Source organism: Lolium rigidum, chromosome 3, assembly GCF_022539505.1.
Source record: "Lolium rigidum isolate FL_2022 chromosome 3, APGP_CSIRO_Lrig_0.1, whole genome shotgun sequence".
Taxonomy (NCBI): domain Eukaryota; kingdom Viridiplantae; phylum Streptophyta; class Magnoliopsida; order Poales; family Poaceae; genus Lolium; species Lolium rigidum.
Window position 1 is genome coordinate 179,489,888 of NC_061510.1, and position 21,070 is coordinate 179,510,957.

The 21,070-nt window shown below is 46.9% G+C and overlaps 2 protein-coding genes across 2 annotated transcripts; one reads left to right on the plus strand and one right to left on the minus strand.

The window, feature by feature from the left end:
- The first annotated feature begins 9,441 nt into the window (after window positions 1-9,441).
- LOC124698730 (DNA-directed RNA polymerases II, IV and V subunit 6A-like) lies at window positions 9,442-11,968 on the plus strand. The gene is made up of 6 exons (XM_047231176.1): window positions 9,442-9,588; window positions 10,061-10,094; window positions 10,182-10,351; window positions 10,427-10,478; window positions 11,474-11,541; window positions 11,633-11,968. Exons 1-6 carry the CDS (start codon window positions 9,557-9,559, stop codon window positions 11,700-11,702), a joined length of 426 nt encoding a protein of 141 aa, XP_047087132.1. The 5' UTR covers window positions 9,442-9,556; the 3' UTR covers window positions 11,703-11,968.
- A 262-nt stretch (window positions 11,969-12,230) lies between these two features.
- On the minus strand, window positions 12,231-14,082 carry LOC124702758 (protein POST-ILLUMINATION CHLOROPHYLL FLUORESCENCE INCREASE, chloroplastic-like). Its single transcript, XM_047234917.1, has 6 exons — window positions 13,828-14,082; window positions 13,617-13,701; window positions 13,274-13,352; window positions 13,050-13,163; window positions 12,823-12,935; window positions 12,231-12,721 (listed from the first exon to the last, which is right to left on the minus strand). The coding sequence occupies exons 1-6, from the start codon at window positions 14,013-14,015 to the stop codon at window positions 12,494-12,496; spliced, it is 807 nt and encodes a 268-aa protein (XP_047090873.1). The 5' UTR covers window positions 14,016-14,082; the 3' UTR covers window positions 12,231-12,493.
- Between the last annotated feature and the right edge of the window lie 6,988 nt (window positions 14,083-21,070).

Sequence of the window (21,070 nt, forward strand, 5' to 3'; positions counted from 1 at the left end):
GCCATTACTTTTCACGCAGAAAAAACCTAATTTGTTACAAAAGCTGGTTTCGAGTGAGACCTAACCAAGTTTGGCATACATGATGGCATACCTATAACAACAAGGAATATCTAAAAGGGAAAGTTTCAGAAAATTTAGGGTGAAAATGATGCCATACATGATGTCTGTTTTTCGAGGTTTTGACCTGAAAATCAATTGGGTATTGTAAAGGGAAATAAAAAGTTCGAAAAATGTAAAAACGAAACAATCTATCTATCTATGTATAGAAGATCAGCTCGTATGAAATTTGAGGTTATTTAGAGAAGGTAGAAAAAATCACCTTGTTAGAAAAGCTGGTTTCAGCGAGACGAAACGGCATGCGCTTAAGCAAAGTGATTTTTCGAACATCTCCAAATGACCCCAAATTTTCCATACATGATGCCATACGTGTAACAACAAGGAACCCTATCTAAAAAGTGTCAAAAAGTTTGCCCAACCGTATAGCTCTATCAAAAAGAACCTCACCATGGCGCTAGTATAATTTTGGGATAGTTACAAACTTTCGTTACCTAACCTTCAACATGAAACTTGTTTCAAATTCATTTTGGCCTACAAGAAACAAATCCCAACTTGATTCGAGCACCACAGCCTCCAAACGATGCCGATGCCGATATCGGCATGGTCGAACGGCTATGCTCGCCGCCACCGCTAGGTCAACGTCGGGATGCACCCTCAATCCCGTCCCCTCATTCGATCACCGACACACCGGAGATACCGCCGAGGCCAATGCCGAACGTACATGCCGATGCCAATGCCGATCATGCATGCACGCCGGCTGTGGGCACGGCCACGCCGACCCGCTATCGCTGGACGCCACGGACCGCCGCGAGGTCTTTCCCTTCGCCACCACACTCTCCTAGCACCCACCTATACACGCCGGAAAGGAGAGACACTAGTTTTCTCTACATTGCTCGCGTTCGTGTCCGACACGGTCGAGTCAAAGTTTTGAGGTGGTCGTCGATGTCGTCGACCATTTCTTCTCTTCTTTGCATGGTTAAACGCGTCTAGTTCATATCTATCTAATGCGTCCGGTCTCGCCTCATGCAGTTCTTTGTGGACGTCGATCTCATCTCGGCACCCCGCATGCCACCTCCTCCGTGCCATCGCTGTAGAGCTCCGTTTAAAAATCTAATCCTACCCGTGTATTGCCCCTTGTATCGGCGTCATGGCCGTACTTGTCATTTGATATACCGAAGCCCCACTCGTTCGCGTTTTGGTCGGGGATACGGCGATGCTTACGGTCAAACAAAGATGGATGGTCCGACGTGTCTTTGCGGGCTCTACGTGGCCCCACTAGTCGGAAGATAATGGTCAACCGTCGGGCAACCGGCCGTTACATCACGTGTGATGGTTTCAGACAAACGCTTGGGTAAAACTGAGGAAAAACTAAGGAGCTGGGGAAAACTGAGCACAACTAAGGACCCGAGGGCACGAAAATAGAAATCCCTTAATTCTAAAACACGATCTAATAAAATACAGATACATGGGCAATTTAGCCCAAACTCTCGTGCAAGGCCGCTTCAGAGATCCTCCACGCGTAGATCCTTTAAGCCCATCTCACTTACGGCCTATCTCCTGATTTGGCCAAAATCTGGTGATAACACATGCCCCCCTGGTTTTGGAAATGACATTTCCAAAATCATTATGCTCTTCCTTCGTCGGGTCATGTCGTGGCAGAGAAAAACTGTCGCAGTATCCTTCATCATGATGCCTTGCCTTCCTGACTTCTATGCGCGATTCGACAATTCTTTGGCACCACTTCCTCGGAAACTGCTGTAACATTAACTCCCCCCAATATCCCATTATTTAACCGCGTCGATCAGTTCGCCCCCTTCATCCTCCTGCTCCATACTAGCCATCGGCAAAAAACCCCCATTCCTACGTAACCATGTCTTCTTCCTCCTCCTCCTCTTCTGGTCTTTCCTATCGGTCTTCCTCCTCCCGCGAGCCGACGCCGGAGGACATACGCGCACCAGAGGAGTGGGACCAGGAGGACCACGCCTCCTCCGTCCGGTCCGAGGATGACAAGTCCTTGACCGGCGGAGATGAAGATCTCCGAGTTCCTCGCCGATGGGGAGCTGGAATCGGAGAGCGAGGATGACTTGTTCCCCTGGGACGGTTATACCTCCTCTGAGGAAGAGGAGGAGGAAGACGACGACGACGACTCCCTCGAGGGTTACCCACCGGCGAAACGCCTCCGCACCTGGTGGGATGACGACGACAGCGACGATGACGAGGAGGATGAAGCTCCCGTAGAGGGCTACGGGAGCAGTGACGAGGAGCCCGCCGGCAACAGTGCCGATGAGAGCTCCGAGGACGACGACGAGGGCAGCGACGGCCCGTAGACTAGGATCTATTAGTGTAGGCCTAGTAGTAGTAGATTGGTCAACAGACCCTTCTTTTGTTCTTTCTCCCTCGAGCAATCGGCTCTTTCCTTGTAAGAAATCCCATGATTAATGAAGAATTTCCTTTAACTTGATTTTGCCGATTTGTTAATTTGATCAACGCTCAATGAGCCGATGGCATCGCATCGGTCTCTTACGATAACTTTCGAGGTAGGCCAATTTAGCCACCTCCTCAAACGGTAACTTGCGAACCTTGCTCAAATTCAGATCCCCAAACTTCCAACCGAACAGGTCCAAACTGCAGTTACTGAGCGTAGTGTTAGATTTAACGGCAAAACTCCTGAAATAATGCCTGGTCTTCATCATTAACTTCAGGTTTTCAGACATTATCCTGCCGAATCCTTCTTTTCCAGATCCCCTTTGCCTTCAGGAGAGCTCTAAGACCGTTGCTGAATCAACCCGGAGGCTGGAGCTGATACTTCTGCAGGACAGGCACCACTTATCCACAAATTTTCTTCCGATAGTCTACAGTGATGTTTGAAATCCTGCTCTGTTTTTCTTGCAGCAACCATCCCTCAAAAAAGTTGAGATGCAGAGCCAGCCGATTTCAACAAAATCGGCTCCCTATAGCAGAGGGTCCTTCAGGGCAAGCTGCCCCCCGAGCCTTAGTCAAGGCGAGAAAAGTAGTGGACCAGCCAAATGTGCCATCATCGGCTTCCAAGTCGTAACGTAGAGCCAGCCGATTCCAACAAAATCGGCTTCCCAAAGCGGAAAACTTTCCAGGTGAACTGCCCCCCTGAGCCTCTCCAGCCCCCATCGAAACGTGGCGAGAAAACTTACGCCCAAAGGGCCGACGCACCGCAACGGGTTTGGAAGGATCAACAAATCCATTCCTTGAACTAAGAAGCCTCAACTATAATGGCTCTCCAACTCCTCCTAGTTTAATTCTTGCGCCTTGCTGCTCAGATTGGCTCATCATCTTAGTAGACTGACGCAACCCTCCCTTAACCCGATCTCGCATGTTCATGCTGTCCTTGTTGTTGGTCAGGGTTGTGATCCCTCAAACTTGCCCCAGCGCTGAACTTGAAGACTTGCAAAAGAAATTGGAGGTCCTTGAAGAGAGGATCTGAGCCACCAAACAATTCCATTGAGGAGTTCTTCCAGTGGAGCCTCTCCATGTAACTCGATACCTGCTCCATTGGGCTTCTGCTTATAACAGTTTGTTCCTCTTGAGTCGATGGCCATGCATCGGCTTTCTATCCTTAAGTCGATGTCTGCGCATCGGCTGTGCTTAAATTTTTTGAATTTTTTACGGCCGATTTATGTATCGGCCCCCATACTTCAATACCCATCATCATCAAAGAATATATCTTGGGCTGCTGGGCATTTGAAAGCCACTTCAAACTTCATATCCTCGTGTTTTATCCACCTAGGTGCCCCCCGAGCCGATTCTTTCAAGTAATTGAGGGTATCGGCTCTTCAGGCATTCCCTGTTAGATCAATGCTGAACCCAGGCAGAATGTATGTCGAGGATAATTTTGGCCGATTGCTAGAAACGGCCTCCTTCTTCACGTGCAATGCTTAGTGAAGCTTTACCATGTCTTGATTTCTTACTGTAGCTACGTGGCATGCTTGAGACGAAATTTTTGCTTCCCATTTTTTGGGGCCGATCGCTGGGATCGGCCTCGCCACGTACGTCCATTGTCTTGGATCTCGCTACTCTGTCAGGATCATGGACACTATGTTTGTATCAGCCGATGCCTCTGCATCGGCTTTTGTCTGTTTCAGGCGCCACACTTTCTTCGGCGGGCGCGCCTCTGTCTCCAATGTTTGCTGAATTTTCACGGCCATATCGGGCCGAGCTTTCCTCAACGTGTACAGGTACTGTGCCTCGGCTTCCTCCAGGTTTCGTAGCCGCTGCACCCTACGCTTCTGAGAATGGCTGAGTCCATCAGGGCACCACCTTGGCCGGTGATACTTATCTTCTTCACCATCTGACTCCTCAAAGTCTTCTTCTTGAGATGACCCAGCTCGCTTGTTTTGAGGTGGGAGAGGTCCTAGACGCTCGAACACCGAAACCTTGTTTGTCCTTTTCCTTCGCTGTATGCATTCTGGGCAGTTCTCGATTGTTGGCAATCGGCTCATTCCTGAGTCCCAGCAATGTTTAAAGAAAGGACAGTCCCAATGCCTATCCATGTTATCTTGCTCCCTTGACCTCCCTCTAGCGTGAAGCTCGTACCCGTGGTTGCTTCTGTCACGTCGACGATACCTCCTGACCTCTTCATCAGACCGACGATATCTCTCATCATCTACGTCGTAGCGCCGACGTCGGTCATACTGCTGTTCATATTTGTTAAGGAGATGTGCGGAGAGTGGATGCTGATACCGCACGCTTCTCACTTCCTCCTCGGTCAGGTACCGTCTATCATCATCATGGGGCCGGTCGCGTGGATCGGCCTCCTCTTTATCCTTGCCATGGGAGTGGCTGCTCTCTGCTTTTTCTTTGCTATGGCGATTCACAAGCCCTGCCATGTTGACATCAAAAGAGAACTCTGGCTTGCGCCCTATGGAGTGGCTAAGATCCACCATGTTGACGCTAGGGAACGGACGTGTGTCAACCTTCATAGCAAACTGTCCGAAAGTTAATCAGCCTGATTCTATCGCCATTTGAATCTGTGCGCGCAATACTTTGCAGTCGTTGGTGGCGTGAGTGAACGTGTGATGCCATTTGCAGTATGGTCTACCGTTCATCTCTTGTGACGTAGGGATCTTGTGGCCTTCGGGTAACTTCAACTGCTTCTCCTTCAGCAGCAAATCAAAAATCTGCTCAGCTTTGCTCAAGTCAAAGTCAAACCCTCTTGGCGGCCCTGGTTGATTCACCCATTTGCAGGACACAGGTACTGCCGGCCGAGCCCATTCAGCCACCGCGACTTCCTGATCTTCGGAAGGATCTTCATCCGCCTCAGCATCGACCAGGCCTATCGTGTGCTTGTACTTGTCTTGGTACAGTTCTGGGTGGCGCTGTTCATACAACGTTAGTCTCCGGACCATGTGCGCCAACGAATTGTACTCCACTTGGAACGTCGGATCCTTTAGTGGCGGCTGCGAGGCTCGCCACGGCCAGCTCGACTGCTTCTTTCTTAGACAAATGAACCGAATAACATCGGTTCTTGACAGTTCTGAAACGTTGAATGTATTCGGACATCTGTCTCTCTCGCCTTTGCCGAACTCGGGTCAGATCGGCAATGCCGGCTTCGATAGCTTCCGAATGATATTGTGTGTGAAACTCGCTCTTCCGATTGCTTCCATGATCGAACTGAATTTGGCTGCAACGAGGTGTACCACCCAAAAGCTGGACCGGTAAGAGATTGCGCGAAAAACCTCACACGCAACTGATCCGATGCTGAAACCATGCCTAGCTGGGCCAAGTATCGGCTCACGTGCTCGATGGAGCTAGATCCTTCTGATCCACTGAATTTTGTGAAGTCAGGGAGCCGATACTTAGGTGGCAGCGGGATCAGGTCAAACTCGTTGGGGTACGGCTTGGAGTAGCCGATTATTTTCTTCTTCGGCAGGATGCCGAACTGGTCTCTCAAGACTGCACTGATCTGATCCACGGTGGAAACTGTAGCAGTTGAGCTTTCAGGACTTGGTGTAGTGGTGTATTTAGCTAGCCACGCTTGTTTCTCAGCGTCTGCTCCCAAACTTCCTGTTGCTGCAGCCATCCCTCCTGCCGTAACAATTGCTCCTGCTCCGACAATCCCTCCTGTTGGAGTCTGGATCGCTTGCGTCCAGTTGTTGCAGTCCGGCACGTATGTGCACACGTATCCATGTGGGATCTCCTTGGGCGGCTCATATAGGAATTGATAGTCGCCGAGATCACCTCCAACCTTGTAGACAACGTATGCCGGTGAACCTTGTTGTTGTGGAGCTGCCATCGCGTACGGCAATGGTGGCCTGGTGTGGAGTTGCATCTCTCCCTGGTGAGTCCCTAGCACAGGTCCTGAGGGGGAGTACTGATGCTTCATGATTTCTTGGACCACATGAAGCGCGACGCGCTCCAAAGTATTCACCAGGCTCTCGGAATGCCGATGCAGCGAATGAGCCACAACGTAGTTGATTTCCTGACGCAGGGCTCTGGTACGTTCCTCCGAAGGGAGAGACAGATCCATACCATCAAGAACGCCTTGGGGAGTGAATCCTTTAAACCTGATGCCGTGCGACCGGGTCTTCTCAAAGGAGCCGATGAGTTCGGCTTCACAGATGGCCTTCAGCTCATCGTATTTCTTCTTGTGCTCCGCAGGGAGATCCTCGTACTTGATCGGCTCGTCCGCCATCTCGGACGCAGGTGTTGACGTGGATGTTGTCGAAGATGGTCCCACCGGGCGTACCAGAATGTGTTGTCTGCCAAAACTCACCGGCGAGCAGTGGTTAAGCAACACGAAGAGCCGGGAGGCTCCCAAGGCCGCTTAGTGGACCCTGGCACCTCGCGTCGTCCCGCAAGTTTCCTGCACACGTCCTGGCGGTTGCAAGGGCGTGCCACCTGACCTAGACCCGATCGGGAAGGTGTTAGATTGCTTCGATTGTTCCCGCATGGTAGACACGTAAACATTAAATACGAGCCCTATCGGCTCTCGGGTTGCCTCGTGGATCGGCTCAAAGAGCCGATCGCCCCATGGTTCACGCTGGATTTGCAATGACATGGGGATCCTGCTTGATCAACACAAAGCTAAACCAATCTACGACAGTTTAGGGTTTTCACCGCATAACCGGAACATCCTACGCGTAGTTGGGCCTAGCGGATACGAAAGATGATGAAAACTATCCCTAGAAGAGGCCTAAAAACCAACATTACGTCAATTCCCGAACATCCCTTCTAGGAACGGTAAACGAGCACCTAGCGCACTACCGGATCCTCCAACCCCAGACATAAGGCCTAATCATGCATATATTAAACTAATCCTTGAAGAACAAGGAGCAACTATAACAGATCGGATCTACTAAGTATCGAACAAGCAAGATGCTCGCCCTTACGCCCGGATAGGCGTAAGGGCGGCTAGGTGTCAAGGGACGGCATTGCTAAGCGGATATGCATAAGAAAAGCATCAATGCAAGCCCCAAAACACCTAAGATAGGTAGTGCTACTCGCCATCAACAACGCTTCAAAGCACGAGTAGCACAAGGTAGACGAATAAACGCGTACTGCCTAGATCGCAAGATGCGATCTAGGCATCATGATGCTTACCCGGAAGGAAACCCTCGAAGAAGGGGTGGCGATGCGCCTGGTTTGTGTTTGTTGTGAACGATGATTGTTGTTTCTTTCATAAACCCTAGATACATATTTATAGTCCGGGGAACCGTGCATGGGCCAAACTCTACCTTTTAATTCTAAAACACGATCTAATAAAATACAGATACATGGGAAATTTAGCCCAAACTCTCGTGCAAGGCCGCTTCAGAGATCCTCCACGCGTAGATCCTTTAAGCCCATCTCATTTACGGCCTATCTCCTGATTTGGCCAAAATCTGGTGATAACACATCCCTATCTGAATGTACTGTGCTATTTATAGCACCTTCAGCTGCTGTCCTAGGTCGACAGCTCAAGGGTGTGAATTGGTGTGCTGTCTTGTGCACCATTTCTGGCTCCTGTTGGTGCCTGCAGTTTGGTTCCCCCTTGTCCTGGTTGGAACTTGCTCCCAACCCTGAAGCTTATCCTCCTAATTCTGTTTATTTTCATTGCCAAGTGTCAATGACACTTGGATCTGGACAGAAACCTTTGTTTGTCTTTGTTTTGCAGATGTTCAAGATCAAACAAGAATTTGAGAATGTCTACTGAAAGATTTGATGAAATTTTAGTCTAAGATCAAATCCATTTTGTAACTTTTATTTTCTGTCTATATTATTCATCAATTCTTGTAATAAGAATATTGTAATGACTTTGTATGTGTGTGTATATCAATAAAGCTCAAGGTTTCTCTATGAGCTTGATTGTATTTGTAATAATTCTATTTCTAAATAGTTGTTGTATTCATAATTCAATTTAAAATTCAAAGTCATTTGAATTTATGAGTTGTATTTAAATTATGAATTCCTTTTTCCATATTCACTATTGCTTATTGTTTATTCTTGAGTTATCAATTCAATATTACTTGTCAAATGAAATCAACTCCCAAAATCAACAAGATACAAAAGAGGTCATGTCAAAATTCATAACTCAACTTGCCTAACCCTAATTGCAACTGAGAGAGAACCTCAATCCCTCTTAGGTTTAATTGCAATAAGGCGCGAAAATTTCCCTCGTTTTGTGATGAAATGTACATCCCATTCCTAAATCTACCCTTCGTTGTTCCTATATTCTGGGTTATTACAGGGAGGAGGAGTTGCTCCGTGCGCCACCGATTTCTCGGGTGGCTCCGGACCCCCATTTCGCCTGGGAGGAGGCCCTGTGGTCTCCGTGGCCGGACTCCCCGGCGCGGTCGAGCCACAACAGTGCCTCGCCGCCCGGGGATGTCGTCGACGCCGATGCCGACGACGCCCACAGGGACTAGGCGGCGCACCGGCGGCCACCGCGCCGTCGACCAAACCCTAGCTTAGAGTTTTTTTAATTTGTTTTAAATTTTAAAGCCCATATAGAGGACTTCTTTTGTTAGTTTATTTTGCCCAAAATAGGGCTATGTACAAATGTGCCCAAAATAGGGCATATTTTAATGAAATTTAGTTCGAATTAGCGTTTAAAATTTCGTTTTGTTTTTTTTCGAATTTACGCTGCGTTCGCGCGTTAGACGTAGCGTGCGACCCAAACGAACACGCGGACAAGGGACGCTGTCCAGGTGTCCGTACAGCTACCTAAACATCCAAAATGGACGGTCCAGCGCGTCCGTTTGGGTCGCATGGTTGGAGATGCGCTGAAGTATCGCTGGTGTACAGGCCACCGGTGAACCATCCTCGCTGCTCTTCCCGGCGCCTCCTGGTTGCTTTGAGATTCGTATTTCCATATGTGCCCTAGCCAGTATATTAAGATTCGTGCTCGTCTCGATCCTTCTCCCAGGCGTTCTTTTGTCCAGGCTCCAGGTCCGCTCCCCACCCCACTTCCCCTCCTCCTTCCTATCGCTATTCTCCCAAGCCCGCGGCGGCGAAACCCTAGAGACGGGAGCACTCGGCGGCGGAAGCCATGGCGGACGAAGATTATGAGGCTGACATGGGGTTCGCCCCTCTCTCGCTCTCTCTCATGCTTATTTCGTGTGATCGCTGGAATCTAGGCTAGGGTTTCCGACAGGTAGCGGTCGCTAGGGCGAAATCTGTTTCCTTCCTTTCTTCATAACATTTGCGCTGCTGGGAGTTGTTCCTGGACGATTGATTTGGCGCTCAACATGGAAGTAATTATTTGATTCCACGGGTGCTAGGTATGGTTAGTTGGGGCGGCGGTAAAATATTTCAGTTAAATGATTAATTGCGCAAGCTCCATCAAACTTAGCAGGAGCTGTAAGGTCTTGTGCTTCTAATTGTGATAAGAACGTGAGCTTGTTTTTCAGTTGGTTAAATAGTTGGTCAAGTCTATCTATTCAGGATGCCACTGTCATTATGTGATGCTATGGGTCTAATTGGGCAAACTAAAAGAGTACACATTATTTTGCTGATTTAATTATTGAGTTACAATTCCTCATTTCTTATGCAGATACGAGGATGAGCCTCCAGAAGCTGATATTGAGGTGCAAATCCATTCCTATTTTTATATACTGCTGTTACTCTTCAGAAAAAGAGCTGGTAGCTTAACTTGATGTACTACTCTTGAATAGGATGGGGTTGAAGAAGATCCTGAGAACAATGAGGATGCCCCTGATGACGTGGTAGGGGGTGAAGGTGAAGAAAAGGAACAGGATAAGACTCCGCGTCCGCGCCATACAACAAAATATATGACCAAGTATGAGCGTGCGCGCATCCTTGGTACACGTGCTTTGCAGATAAGGTATACTTCTATCTGAGTACACCTTACAGTTGATGAGTTCATTCATCCAAGTAATTGACCCTTTCGTATTTGTAGCATGAATGCTCCAGTTATGGTTGAGCTTGAGGGAGAAACCGATCCTCTTGAGGTAAAGCTACACTTATCTTGTGCTTGCATATACCTTTACTCTAGGCTCCCAGATAACGATAGCCTTGATTGGTTGCTTTCATTATTTCGGTTTCATTTGTCACACTGTACTTCTCTTTCTAGCAAACTCTGATAGTATATTTCAATCAAAATTTAATTTTTTGATAAAGATTGATCTTGATACCTTGGAAGTCGTCATGCCCCTGCTATTAAAAAGCATGTTTATTTATGAAGCTACTTTATGTCTAGCTGTAAACTTCAGAATATGCCCTACAATCATAAGATTGACATTCTCGATGTGTATGACCATCTCATCATTTAATCTAGGGATGTACTTCATATCCAACTATGAGCTAATGATATACAGTATTGTTGGAAGTATATTTATGAATGCCACCAGTTACTGATGAAGTTATGGATATCTGTTGTTCTACTGGATTATCAGAATGCTTGCTTTTAATATTGTATCTAATTATGCATTTGTTATCTTGAAACTTAAACGTTCCATTGACAAGGAAATATACTTATGCAGTTATATGTATTAACATTTTTACACTGTACAGGCGTACACTACATACATCCTTTGCTGTAATTATGGTCTTCCTTATAAAGCATATAGCTAGATATAACGTTATAAGGAAATCTGTATTACATGGTAATACAGCGAAGGATGCGTGTACATATGTACATATGACGTCCTTGCTTATTATTTATAGCTCTACCTTTCTCTGGAACAGAGTTCGCAATTTGTGTTCTGTTTATCAGAACAAGAGTAACCTGAATAGTTTTAATTGAGAGCACTAAAACTGTGAATGATAGATAATTTTATTAGGAGCGAAGGGTAACTGAAATGAAACTTGATCTCACTTGTCAATAACTTGCTACGAACACACCCAAATGGTTTCTCTCGCTTAGTGTAGAAAATGTTACCATCAGTTAAGTCACTTGTAATTGTAAAATTGTCTGTTCTGCTGATCGTAGTGTCTTTGTTTTCAGATTGCCATGAAAGAACTGAGAGCACGTAAGATCCCCTTCACGATTAGGCGGTACTTACCTGATGGAAGGTGAGACTTGAAGGAAAAGCAATCCTCACTTCTCTTGCTGCCTATCATGTACTATATAAGCCTCAATTTTATTTACTTTGTGTTGAAATAGTTATGAGGACTGGGGAGTCGATGAGCTCATTGTTGAGGACTCCTGGAAGCGTCAAGTTGGTGGGGGCTAAAGCTGGTAGACTTTTCGGCATGAAAGGCTCTGTGCAGCATCTGAGCTTTTCCCTCGTAGCTATCCTCTTCGTTATATGCAAGTCTAGCACTGAAGTAGTATGAACTACGAACAATGTTATGTTACCGTACCATGTGTGTTTTGTGTCTGCCTTGTGTTGTTGAACTGTAATCAAATTGCATGGTTGGAACAGTTGCTTGGACCATTGCTGTCAAGCAGCACAAGTTGAACTGAATTATGTGAATATCCTATGGACCTTTAACATCACTCGTTGCTTTTATCCGTTGGTGACAAATGTTGTTTATGCAAGTGAAATCCTGGCCTTTTTGTGGGCACGGTACAGGGCTTCCTGCAGGTTAAGTACATCTTCATAATATGTCACTAACAGTCATGTTCCCTTCTGATCTATTCAACATTCTTTTGTTGATTGATTCAGTTTATCATAACAATTTCTCCCTTTTTACAAGTGAAAAAGAGAGGCAAAGCCACCAGTGGGGGCTTCTCTCTTTGTTTTATAAGCACTGTGAGGTGGAACAGAAACATCTTTCTCATGTCATGTTTCCTTTCGATATATTAATCATCCTTTTGCTAATTGATGCACTGTACTATCATCAGTAGCATCATCCACCATGTCCTAGGTAGTAGTATATGACTATCACAGCACATGTACTGTACTATCATTGTTTGTGTTATCGTATCACGAATTCTATCTTCTTTTATACAAGTGAACAAGAAGGGCACATCGACCAACTCCTTGTTCTAATACAAGTGAACACCGCCAAGAGGTGGTGGTCACTCCTCGGAATCAGAGTCCAGCGGGCAGGTGCCATCATCGATGACGGCGAGTGGATCAAACATGTGCGAGGCCGGGTCCATGCATCCGCTCACAATGTCCAGCTTGCACCGGTCTCCACCTTCTTCGTAGTAGCTGCCCATTTCGCAGCTTGTGATGACGATGTTTTCATCCGGGAAGATGGCTCTGTCGCAGGCACCCTCCATGTTGAGCTCGTCTGCCAGCCCCTGCAGGTAACACCATCATCAAAGTTGTTACCCACTTCCATATACGATGGCCTAAGAGAAACACAAAAAAACATATTGATTGAAGCTGGAGGAAGGCATACCTCGTTGAAAAAGCTCAAGGGCTTGCCGAGCCATGGTTTGGGGACCTTAAACTTGAGGGTGTATTCCCCATCCCATTCACTTCCATTTGTGAAGGAGAAAACCAGTGTCGTGGCTGCAATAGCACACGACTATTATCAGTATTCATAAAAATAATCTTTGTCTAGAATACAGTACTACTGATTAAAAAAAAAAATCTAGCTCAAAGATGCTTGAAATGTGCACAAACCATGCTGCGGCACTCGAATCCTGATGGTGTATATGGGGGGATCGGCTGATCCCCTCTCCTGCAGCGTCATCTGCCTCGGCTCACCACCGCACATGATCGGCTGGTTAAACCCCCCTGCAGGTTAAGCCTCCTCAGTTAGCTAAATATACATCTAGGCACAAACCAAATCAATCTTTATCCAGACACTTGAACAAAGCATGGTATCTGGAGAGTGTTTTAGCTACCGTTAAACGCGATGCCGAACTGCTCGTTAGGTGCCAGCTCGGTCGTCCCGGGGTTGTAGAATATCTTCAGGCCCTCTCCCTGCCACACACGAATGGTTGCAAGGATGGTTAGAATAGAACTATAATCCTGAGAAAAGCAAAGATAGATAAAGCTCAGACAGTTGAGAGTGTTCCCCACGAATTAGTGCGTTGTGCCTGAACCAGATCCAGGTATGACATGAACGACATGTATTCAGTTTTGTTTCACAGAAAAATGATTAACATCAACTGAATTAGCGGCTGTTTCTTTTGCACCCACGGACTCAACCGGCTGACTTGATTCAGGCAAAGACAACTTTCATACCGGGGCAGGAGGAAGGCCGCTGGTGGTCTTCCAGTAGACCGGTGCCTTTCCTAGCTCGAACTCTGCCCACGTCGGGAGCGAGCACCTGAGACGATTAAACACTTGAAAAAATTAGCTACGGATCAAACTGAACATGGATGCATAGCTAGCTAGTACTAGGAGTACTGGACGAGCTCGGGAACAGAACAATCCAGATATATAGCTATCTTACTCCTTGGTCTGCGGCACCGAAGCCGTTGCCGTTTCCGTCGCCGTGGCAGAGGCGGTTGCGGCCGCGCGGACCGCGGCCGAGAAGCTCCGGCAGGTGATGACTGTGGCATGCGAAGGCCGGCTACGTCGGCGGTGGAAGGCGGTAGCGCCGCCGCCGCTCAGGCGGCTGCAAGAAGAGAGTGTGGCCATCGTGTCCTGTGACGATATCTAGTTTGCTTACTTGCTTCGGTTTTGCAGGTGTGGTTCAGTTCAGAGATCAGCTTCTTGTGCTCGCTGGAGGCATATATAAGCGTGGATAGATGCGAGCGTGTGCTTGTGTGGTGAGGAGGTGGCAACGACAGGGTGGATGATGCTACTGGTGAAGAATTGTTGGACAACTGAGACGGCATGCTAGATCTTTTTTCGTTTAGCTAGGGGACAAAACAAAGCTCAAAGATGGGCTCTAGATTTTCCCATGGGAAAAATCTTCTCCACATAGTCGAAATATCTTCTTTCTTACTGTCTGTCACTGGATCTTTCCTTGCTCATGCTTCTTTGCTCACCGAAGCTTACCATTGCTCTGCCCAACGTGAAAATAAAGAAGAGGTGGTTTTCCGCAAACAATAACAAACAGTTTCAATTCCTTCGAATACTACTGAAATTGAACACGAGTGCGAGAGCGCGGCAAGCCCCAATGTTATGATTATTGCCAACAAGAAGAGAGTGATACAAGCTACAGTCCATGGCGGCATGAGCATCCCCGAAGACCTCGTCAATAAGGTGTAGGTGGCCGAAATGTTGCGTGTGATATTGCAAGAGTTGGAAACCCCATGTACCACCATTCTAATTCATGTCGATGGATCTAGCAACTAAACGCTTGGATGCTAGTAGAGGCGTTATAGCTTACAGTTGTGACACTCGAGACGGCGAGTTTGTGGGATTCGCAAGGAGCTGTTCAAGGGATCCGACGAATCGGACTGCATTACTCCGACACGGTGCACATGCGCGTCTAGTGGTAACCCATGACGTAATCCCTAAGCATAGATCCTTGCTATGCAAGTGCTCGCACCACTGCATATTCCAACAATGATATGGTGGTCACATTACCAAAATCGCCGACGAGATCATACAAATCATCCTATATAGAGATGAGAGGAGATGAAGGTGGAGATGCATGCCCATTTCTTCGCGAATTACTACACAAGGGACATCAAGAAGCTTTGATGAGAACATCCCTACCGAACCACTACCTCCGTCATTGCAAGATGAAGAAGATACTGCTGTGAAACCCAAGTCCAATGAAGTCAGGATTGAACCCATTACAAGGGCTCGTGCGAAGCTACTTAAGGAGCAGGTGAATTCACTCCTAAATGGTACTTTGATCGATGAAAACTTTATACTGCCTAAGTCCTTTTACTTATGTATGATCAGGTACGAAGAGGGAGCGAGCATCGCACGAGAAGGAGAGGAACAGCTGGACATGGAGCTGGACATGAAGACACCTCATGGACGCGCGAGGGAGGAGAGGGAGGCATGCGCGAAGGAAGGAGAAGCAGTCCAGGCCGGTCCCACGCCCGGCGCAACCGGCTGCCACGCCGGCCGGCCCGGCCCCACGCTCGGTCCCACCGGATGAGCCTGGCGCCATCCGGCTCCCACACCGGTGCCAACCGGGCACCATCCAGTAAGCCTGGCACCCCGCCTGGTGCCAGCCCGGTCCCTGGCCCGGTCGACAGGCCTCCAGGCCGGCCGTGTCCGAGTTAGTCTCGACCAGATCCCGATCTGGGTCGGTTATTATTGTATTTTCTCAACTTCTGGTTGTCCTGAACCCCTATATAAGTGCCTAGGATGCCCCCATAATAGTTTTAAACCACGTTTAAGATAAACCCTAGTTCATAGTTGATTTCTTTGCAACTCTATTGAATCTATACACCAATTCGCATCGATCTGGTGTTTTACTACTGAAAGTTTTGTGTGATCTGATGTTCCAATGGGAATTAGAAGGTTGCAATTTACCGCTTGGTGGTCGGCGGCTACGTGCGCAAGTGTGTGGAGTTGCGAATATCTTGCAGGGTTGAGAGTTGTTGCATTGGCGACATGAATCAATCGAGAGATTTCGTCGGTGTCATACAAATTATCTTCACCTCCTCATCGTGTTATCTCCGCTGTGTTCATCGTGTGTACATCACCACCACCATGCTTACTAAGAAGATCGGGCAACCCCATATCATCTTGGTATCAGATTTCAGCGTTTCCTCGGTAAGCCATCAACAATCCACCCCATAGTTGAGTTGTGAGTGTTTTCCTATCCAGAAAAAGCCAAGAATATTAGGGTTAGGGTTTTCCATAGCCTTAGATTGCATCAATTTCGAGTTTTGGTTGCTTTTCATAGTTGTTTTTGCGTATCTTTTTCCTCCATCTAGTAGATTGTTAGGGTTTGTGTTTCCGTTATCATCTAGTTTCAGTTTTGTTATTCCGAGTCCACATAGCGTACAGTTTGCTTGTTTCCAACCATAGACACAGTCTTTCGATATACGTGACTAGGAACTTTCCCACAAGATACTAGTTTTATTGCTCGACAGGCTGTTCGTTAGGATTTTGGTGCTTTGCAATTTCTGTTGGCCGTGTTACAAAGAGTAGAGTCATAAAATCAAAAAAATAGAAAATAAGTAAAAAGAGCTACATAGCTGCGTGTGTGATAAAAAAATCAAAAAAGTGAAGTGCTAGTAAGGTCAAGTGAAGGCCTAGTTTACTTTTCTGCACCCGTAGTTGAGAAATCTTGTTCCTGTCCCATTGAGCTTTGCTAGTGTCTCTCAAGTTCATTGCAGCCTGTTCATCCATATAGTTGCATTGCCACATTTATCACCTTGTGTGAGTATCATTGGTTGTTCTACGGTCAGTGCTAGAGCTTGTTATTGGTGCAAATAGGTAGCCTACCTACAGCCCCACATATATCCTGCTTTGTCGTGTGATTGTTCTTATACCCTTGATATTCGCTTCGCTACATCCGTGCACTAGTTGTCAATCCAAGTGGTAAGCAATACTAATTCACTTTGAAGCGGTAAGATCTACCTTTCTTATCAGTTTTTGAGTGAGTTGTGAGAGTACCACCACATATATTTGTTTTAGTGCACTAACCTACTAACCATGTCTTCTAGTGATGCTAAACTTGTTAACCAGACATAGAAGGATGGAGCTGATATTGTTTCTTGGAGGGAGTATGAAGATCTTCACAACGAGATGCGACGTGAATTCAGCGAACAGGACCAAGAACTTTCTGATGACATTGAGAAGGTCACCAAGAAGGTTGACACTACTAATGAGACTGTCAATACAATTCAAGAATAAGTGACGGATATTCAGCGCTCTCTTCAAGCATTGCAGTTAGCTGTTGAGTACCTCTTGAGGCAAGGTGTTATGACTGTTGATGCTTATTTCATGGAGATGGAGATGCTTATGCAGCATGGTCGTGTCCGTGAGTCACTTGAGATGACAATGCATCGCTTTCTTCATGGTTTGAAGTATAATATCAAGGGCATTGTTCGTCATCACCATTACACCAATATGAATGAGCTGCTACATCATGCAAGAGAAGCTGAAGCACAGTTAGCTGAAGAAGCGCAAATCAAAGGTCGTGCTACGGGAGCTGGGCGCTACACGCCTCGGGCGCCCCCATCTCTACGGCGCTGGTGCCATCTTCGCGCCCCGCACCTTTCCCTACTTCGTCTAGCAAGCCGGTCTCCAATGTGTCCAACAGAAATAATCCCGAACCTGCAGCAAGTGGAAGTGGTTCTAGCATGTCTACGCAACCGCGATATGAATTGTCATACATGTGGTGGCAAGGGTCACTTCAAGAGAGATTGTCCTAACCGTAAAGTGATGATCATTAATGACAACGATGTGTATGAGACTGGAGATGATGTTGATCCGGATGCTCCGGAAGATGATGATTATGACAATGATGGTGTAGATGCTTTTCCATCTGAAGCTCGCACTATTGTTGTGTCACAACGTGCTCTTAATGTGCAACCGAGTGCATCTACTCAACGTTGCATTTTTCCAAACAAAGGCACTAGTTGGTCTTGATAAAGCTTGAAAGGTCATTATTGATGGCGGGAGTTGTCGCAATCTAGCAAGCAAGGAGTTGTGCGCCAAGCTTAAATTGAAGTATCTACCGCACCCATATTATATTCAGTGGTGGAGCGACAATGGAGAGATGAAGGTAAACCACATGGTGCGTGTTGATTTTAAGATTGGCCATATGAGGATTTCATTGATTTTGATGTGGTTCCTATGACAGTGTGTCACCTACTATTGGGTCAGCCATGGCTCTATGACCGTTCTGTGCAACACAATGGCCGCGCCAATACATATCACTTGGAGTTCAAGGGCAAGAAAATTAACATTCAGCCTATGTCACCACAACAAATTGTCAATGAATCTCGTCAGAAAGTTTAACTGAACTTGGAGGATGCATCCATAGATAGGCGAGAAAATTGTAATGTCGTGAGTGATATAACGAAAAGTGAGAGAGTGAATTCCTTAGTGTTATTAGCCACCAGAGAGGATATGAGAGAATTTAGTGAGGATCCTGCAGCCATACCTCTTGTGCTCATGTACAAGGGTGAGATTTTGGTTTCTAACGACATGACCCCTATTTCTCTTGGTGTTTCTCATGTTTTGCAGGAATTCAGCAACGTGTTTCTGGAGGAGATGCCCGCAGGATTGCCACCATTGCGTGGTATTGAGCATCAAATTGACTTGATCCCCGGCGCCTCGCTGCCCAATAGGGCACCATATAGGACGAACCCCTAAGAGACGAAGGAGATACAGAAACAAGTGCAAGCGCTACTCGACAAAGGTTATATTCGCATAAGCCTTAGTCCTTGTGTTATTCCTATTATTCTAGTTCCTAAGAAAGATGGTACATGGCGTATGTGTGTAGATTGTAGAGCGATAAACAACATTACTTTCGATATCGTCATCCTATTCCCCGTTTAGAGGATATGCTAGATGAATTGAGTGGTGCTGTTGTTTTCTCTAAAATTGATTTGTGTAGTGGTTATCATCAAATTAGGATGAAAGAGGAGGAAGGATGGAAAACAGCCTTTAAAACAAAGTTTGGTTTATATGAGTGGTTAGTGATGCCTTTTGGTTTAACTAATGCACCTAGTACTTTCATGAGACCGATGAACCATGTTTTGCGTGATTTTATTGGCAAGTTTGTGGTTGTGTACTTTGATGACATATTAATTTACAGCCGCAATGGATCTGATCATACTATACATATTTGACATGTTTTGCAAGTGTTGCTTGATAATAAACTCTATGGTAATCTTGAGAAGTGCACATTTTGCAAAGATAAGGTCATATTTCTGGGTTATGTTGTCTCTAAGCATGGAGTAGAGGTAGATTCATCTAAAATTGAAGCAATTCAAAATTAGCCCACTCCCATGAATGTGAGTCAAGTAAGAAGTTTTCATGGTCTTGCTAGGTTTTATAGACATTTTGTGTCTAATTTTAGTACTATTGCTGCACCTTTGAATGAATTGACTAAAAAGGGTGTTGCATTTGAGTGGGACGCAACCCAAGATCATGCTTTTGATGAACTAAAACGATTGTTAACTTTTTGAAAGATCGAGATGTCGCCTAGAGGGGGGGGGGGTGAATAGGCAATTACAAACTCTTGCGGATTTGTCTTGTAAGAATGCGGAATTAAACTATCGTTTAGTTTACAAGCACAAACCCTAACTATGCTAAGCTCAACTAAGTGTAACAATAGCAACTAGAGCTAAGCAAGATAGGCACAAGATATATGTAGCACAAGTGATAGCAAGATATATGTACTTCAAGCACGATGGCTATCACAAGGAAAGAGAGCTCGGGTAAAGAAATAACCAAGGCACGCGGAGACGAGGATGTATTCCCGTGTTCCCTTGCTTTGCAACAAGGTACGTCACGTTTGGAGGAGTGGAGGTCCCACGAAGGATTCCCCGCGCCACGAAGGCTCACCCTATTCTCCGAACCACACCCACGAAGGATAATGGCCCTTTCCTTATGGTTAGCTTTTCCTCCGCTCCGGAGATGGCAAGCTCCACAACCACTTCACAAGCTCCACGAAGGAGAAGCCCGGGCCTCTTCACAATCTTCTTGAAGAGAACACCGGAGCACCAACCGCCAAGCCAACTAGGAGGTCTCCCTCCAAGAGTAACAAGCTCACGGTCTCTCACTCGAACAAATCGTGGTGGAGAGCTCAACACTATGCAATGATGCAAAGCAAGAACACCGGAGGTGTTCAAGTCCTTCACACTCAAATCCCACCAAAGCAACGAATGCTAGGATGAGATTGGAGAGAAGAAACGGGGGGGGGGACAAGGGGGAAAGTCAACCAAAGACTCCAAGATCTAGATCCCAAGAGATTCCCTCACTTAGAGAAGAAACGGTTTGGTGGAAGTGTAGATCTAGATCTCCTCTCTCAAATCCTCAAGAATGAGCAAGAATGGTTGGAGGAATCAAAGGGGAGAGCAAGTTCTTCAAAATGGAACAATGGAGGTGAGAGAATGGGAAGAACTAGTTGTCTCAAGGTGGAAGAAGGTCTATTTATAGCTAGGAGCAAATAAAACCGTTGGGGGGAAAAAGACAAGGAAAAGGCAAGAAAAACGGGCTGAAAAAAGTGCCCAGCCGGTTGCCAGGCCGGCCGACCGGCCTGGGCGCTGAGGAGCCCGGTCGGCAGCCTGGTCGGGCCGGCCCAGCAACCGGGCGGCAGCAGCGCGCGCACTAGGCGGCGATTTGCTCACGCCGCGCGGGGGCGCCAGGCCGCGTGGGCCGTTCGGCGGGGAGGCGGCCCGGTGGGGCGCCCGGTCTGGCCGGGGAGGGAGCCGGGCTAGGGAGATGTGGGCCGGCGCCTGGCCCGGTTGGCGCCCGGTCCGGTTGGCGACCGGAGCGGACCGGGTGGGCCGGCGTGCGGCCCGGCTGACCGGTCGCCCAGCCGGCTGCCCCTCCCCCTTTTTTTCTTCTTTTCTCCTTTTTCCTTTTCCTTTAATAACTAGAGCTCCCGAACTCCGATTCGAATGAAACCAATTTTGTTTGGAAGATAACAACAAATGCTATCCTATGGAAAGTGAAAACACAAGAATCTGTAGGAGGGGATTTTATCATGAATATAAAAGGTAGAACCTTATATCATGAATAACCGGTAAAATCACCCAACCTCGAAAACGCAATAGAAGATGCATGCGAACTCCGTTTTCGATGAACTTGGGCTTGTT

Excerpts from the sequence above, each read along its gene's own strand:
- LOC124698730 (XM_047231176.1), top strand. The coding sequence starts at position 9,557 with ATGGCGGACGAAGATTATGAGGCTGACATGGG. Across the intron at positions 10,095-10,181 it reads CTCCAGAAGCTGATATTGAG|GATGGGGTTGAAGAAGATCC; the intron begins GTGCAAATCCAT and ends ACTCTTGAATAG. Across the intron at positions 11,542-11,632 it reads CGGTACTTACCTGATGGAAG|TTATGAGGACTGGGGAGTCG; the intron begins GTGAGACTTGAA and ends GTGTTGAAATAG.
- LOC124702758 (XM_047234917.1), bottom strand. The coding sequence starts at position 14,015 with ATGGCCACACTCTCTTCTTGCAGCCGCCTGAGCGGCGGCGGCGCTACC. Across the intron at positions 13,353-13,616 it reads GCGGCCTTCCTCCTGCCCCG|GGAGAGGGCCTGAAGATATT; the intron begins GTATGAAAGTTG and ends CGTGTGTGGCAG. Across the intron at positions 12,936-13,049 it reads GATTCGAGTGCCGCAGCATG|CCACGACACTGGTTTTCTCC; the intron begins GTTTGTGCACAT and ends GTGCTATTGCAG.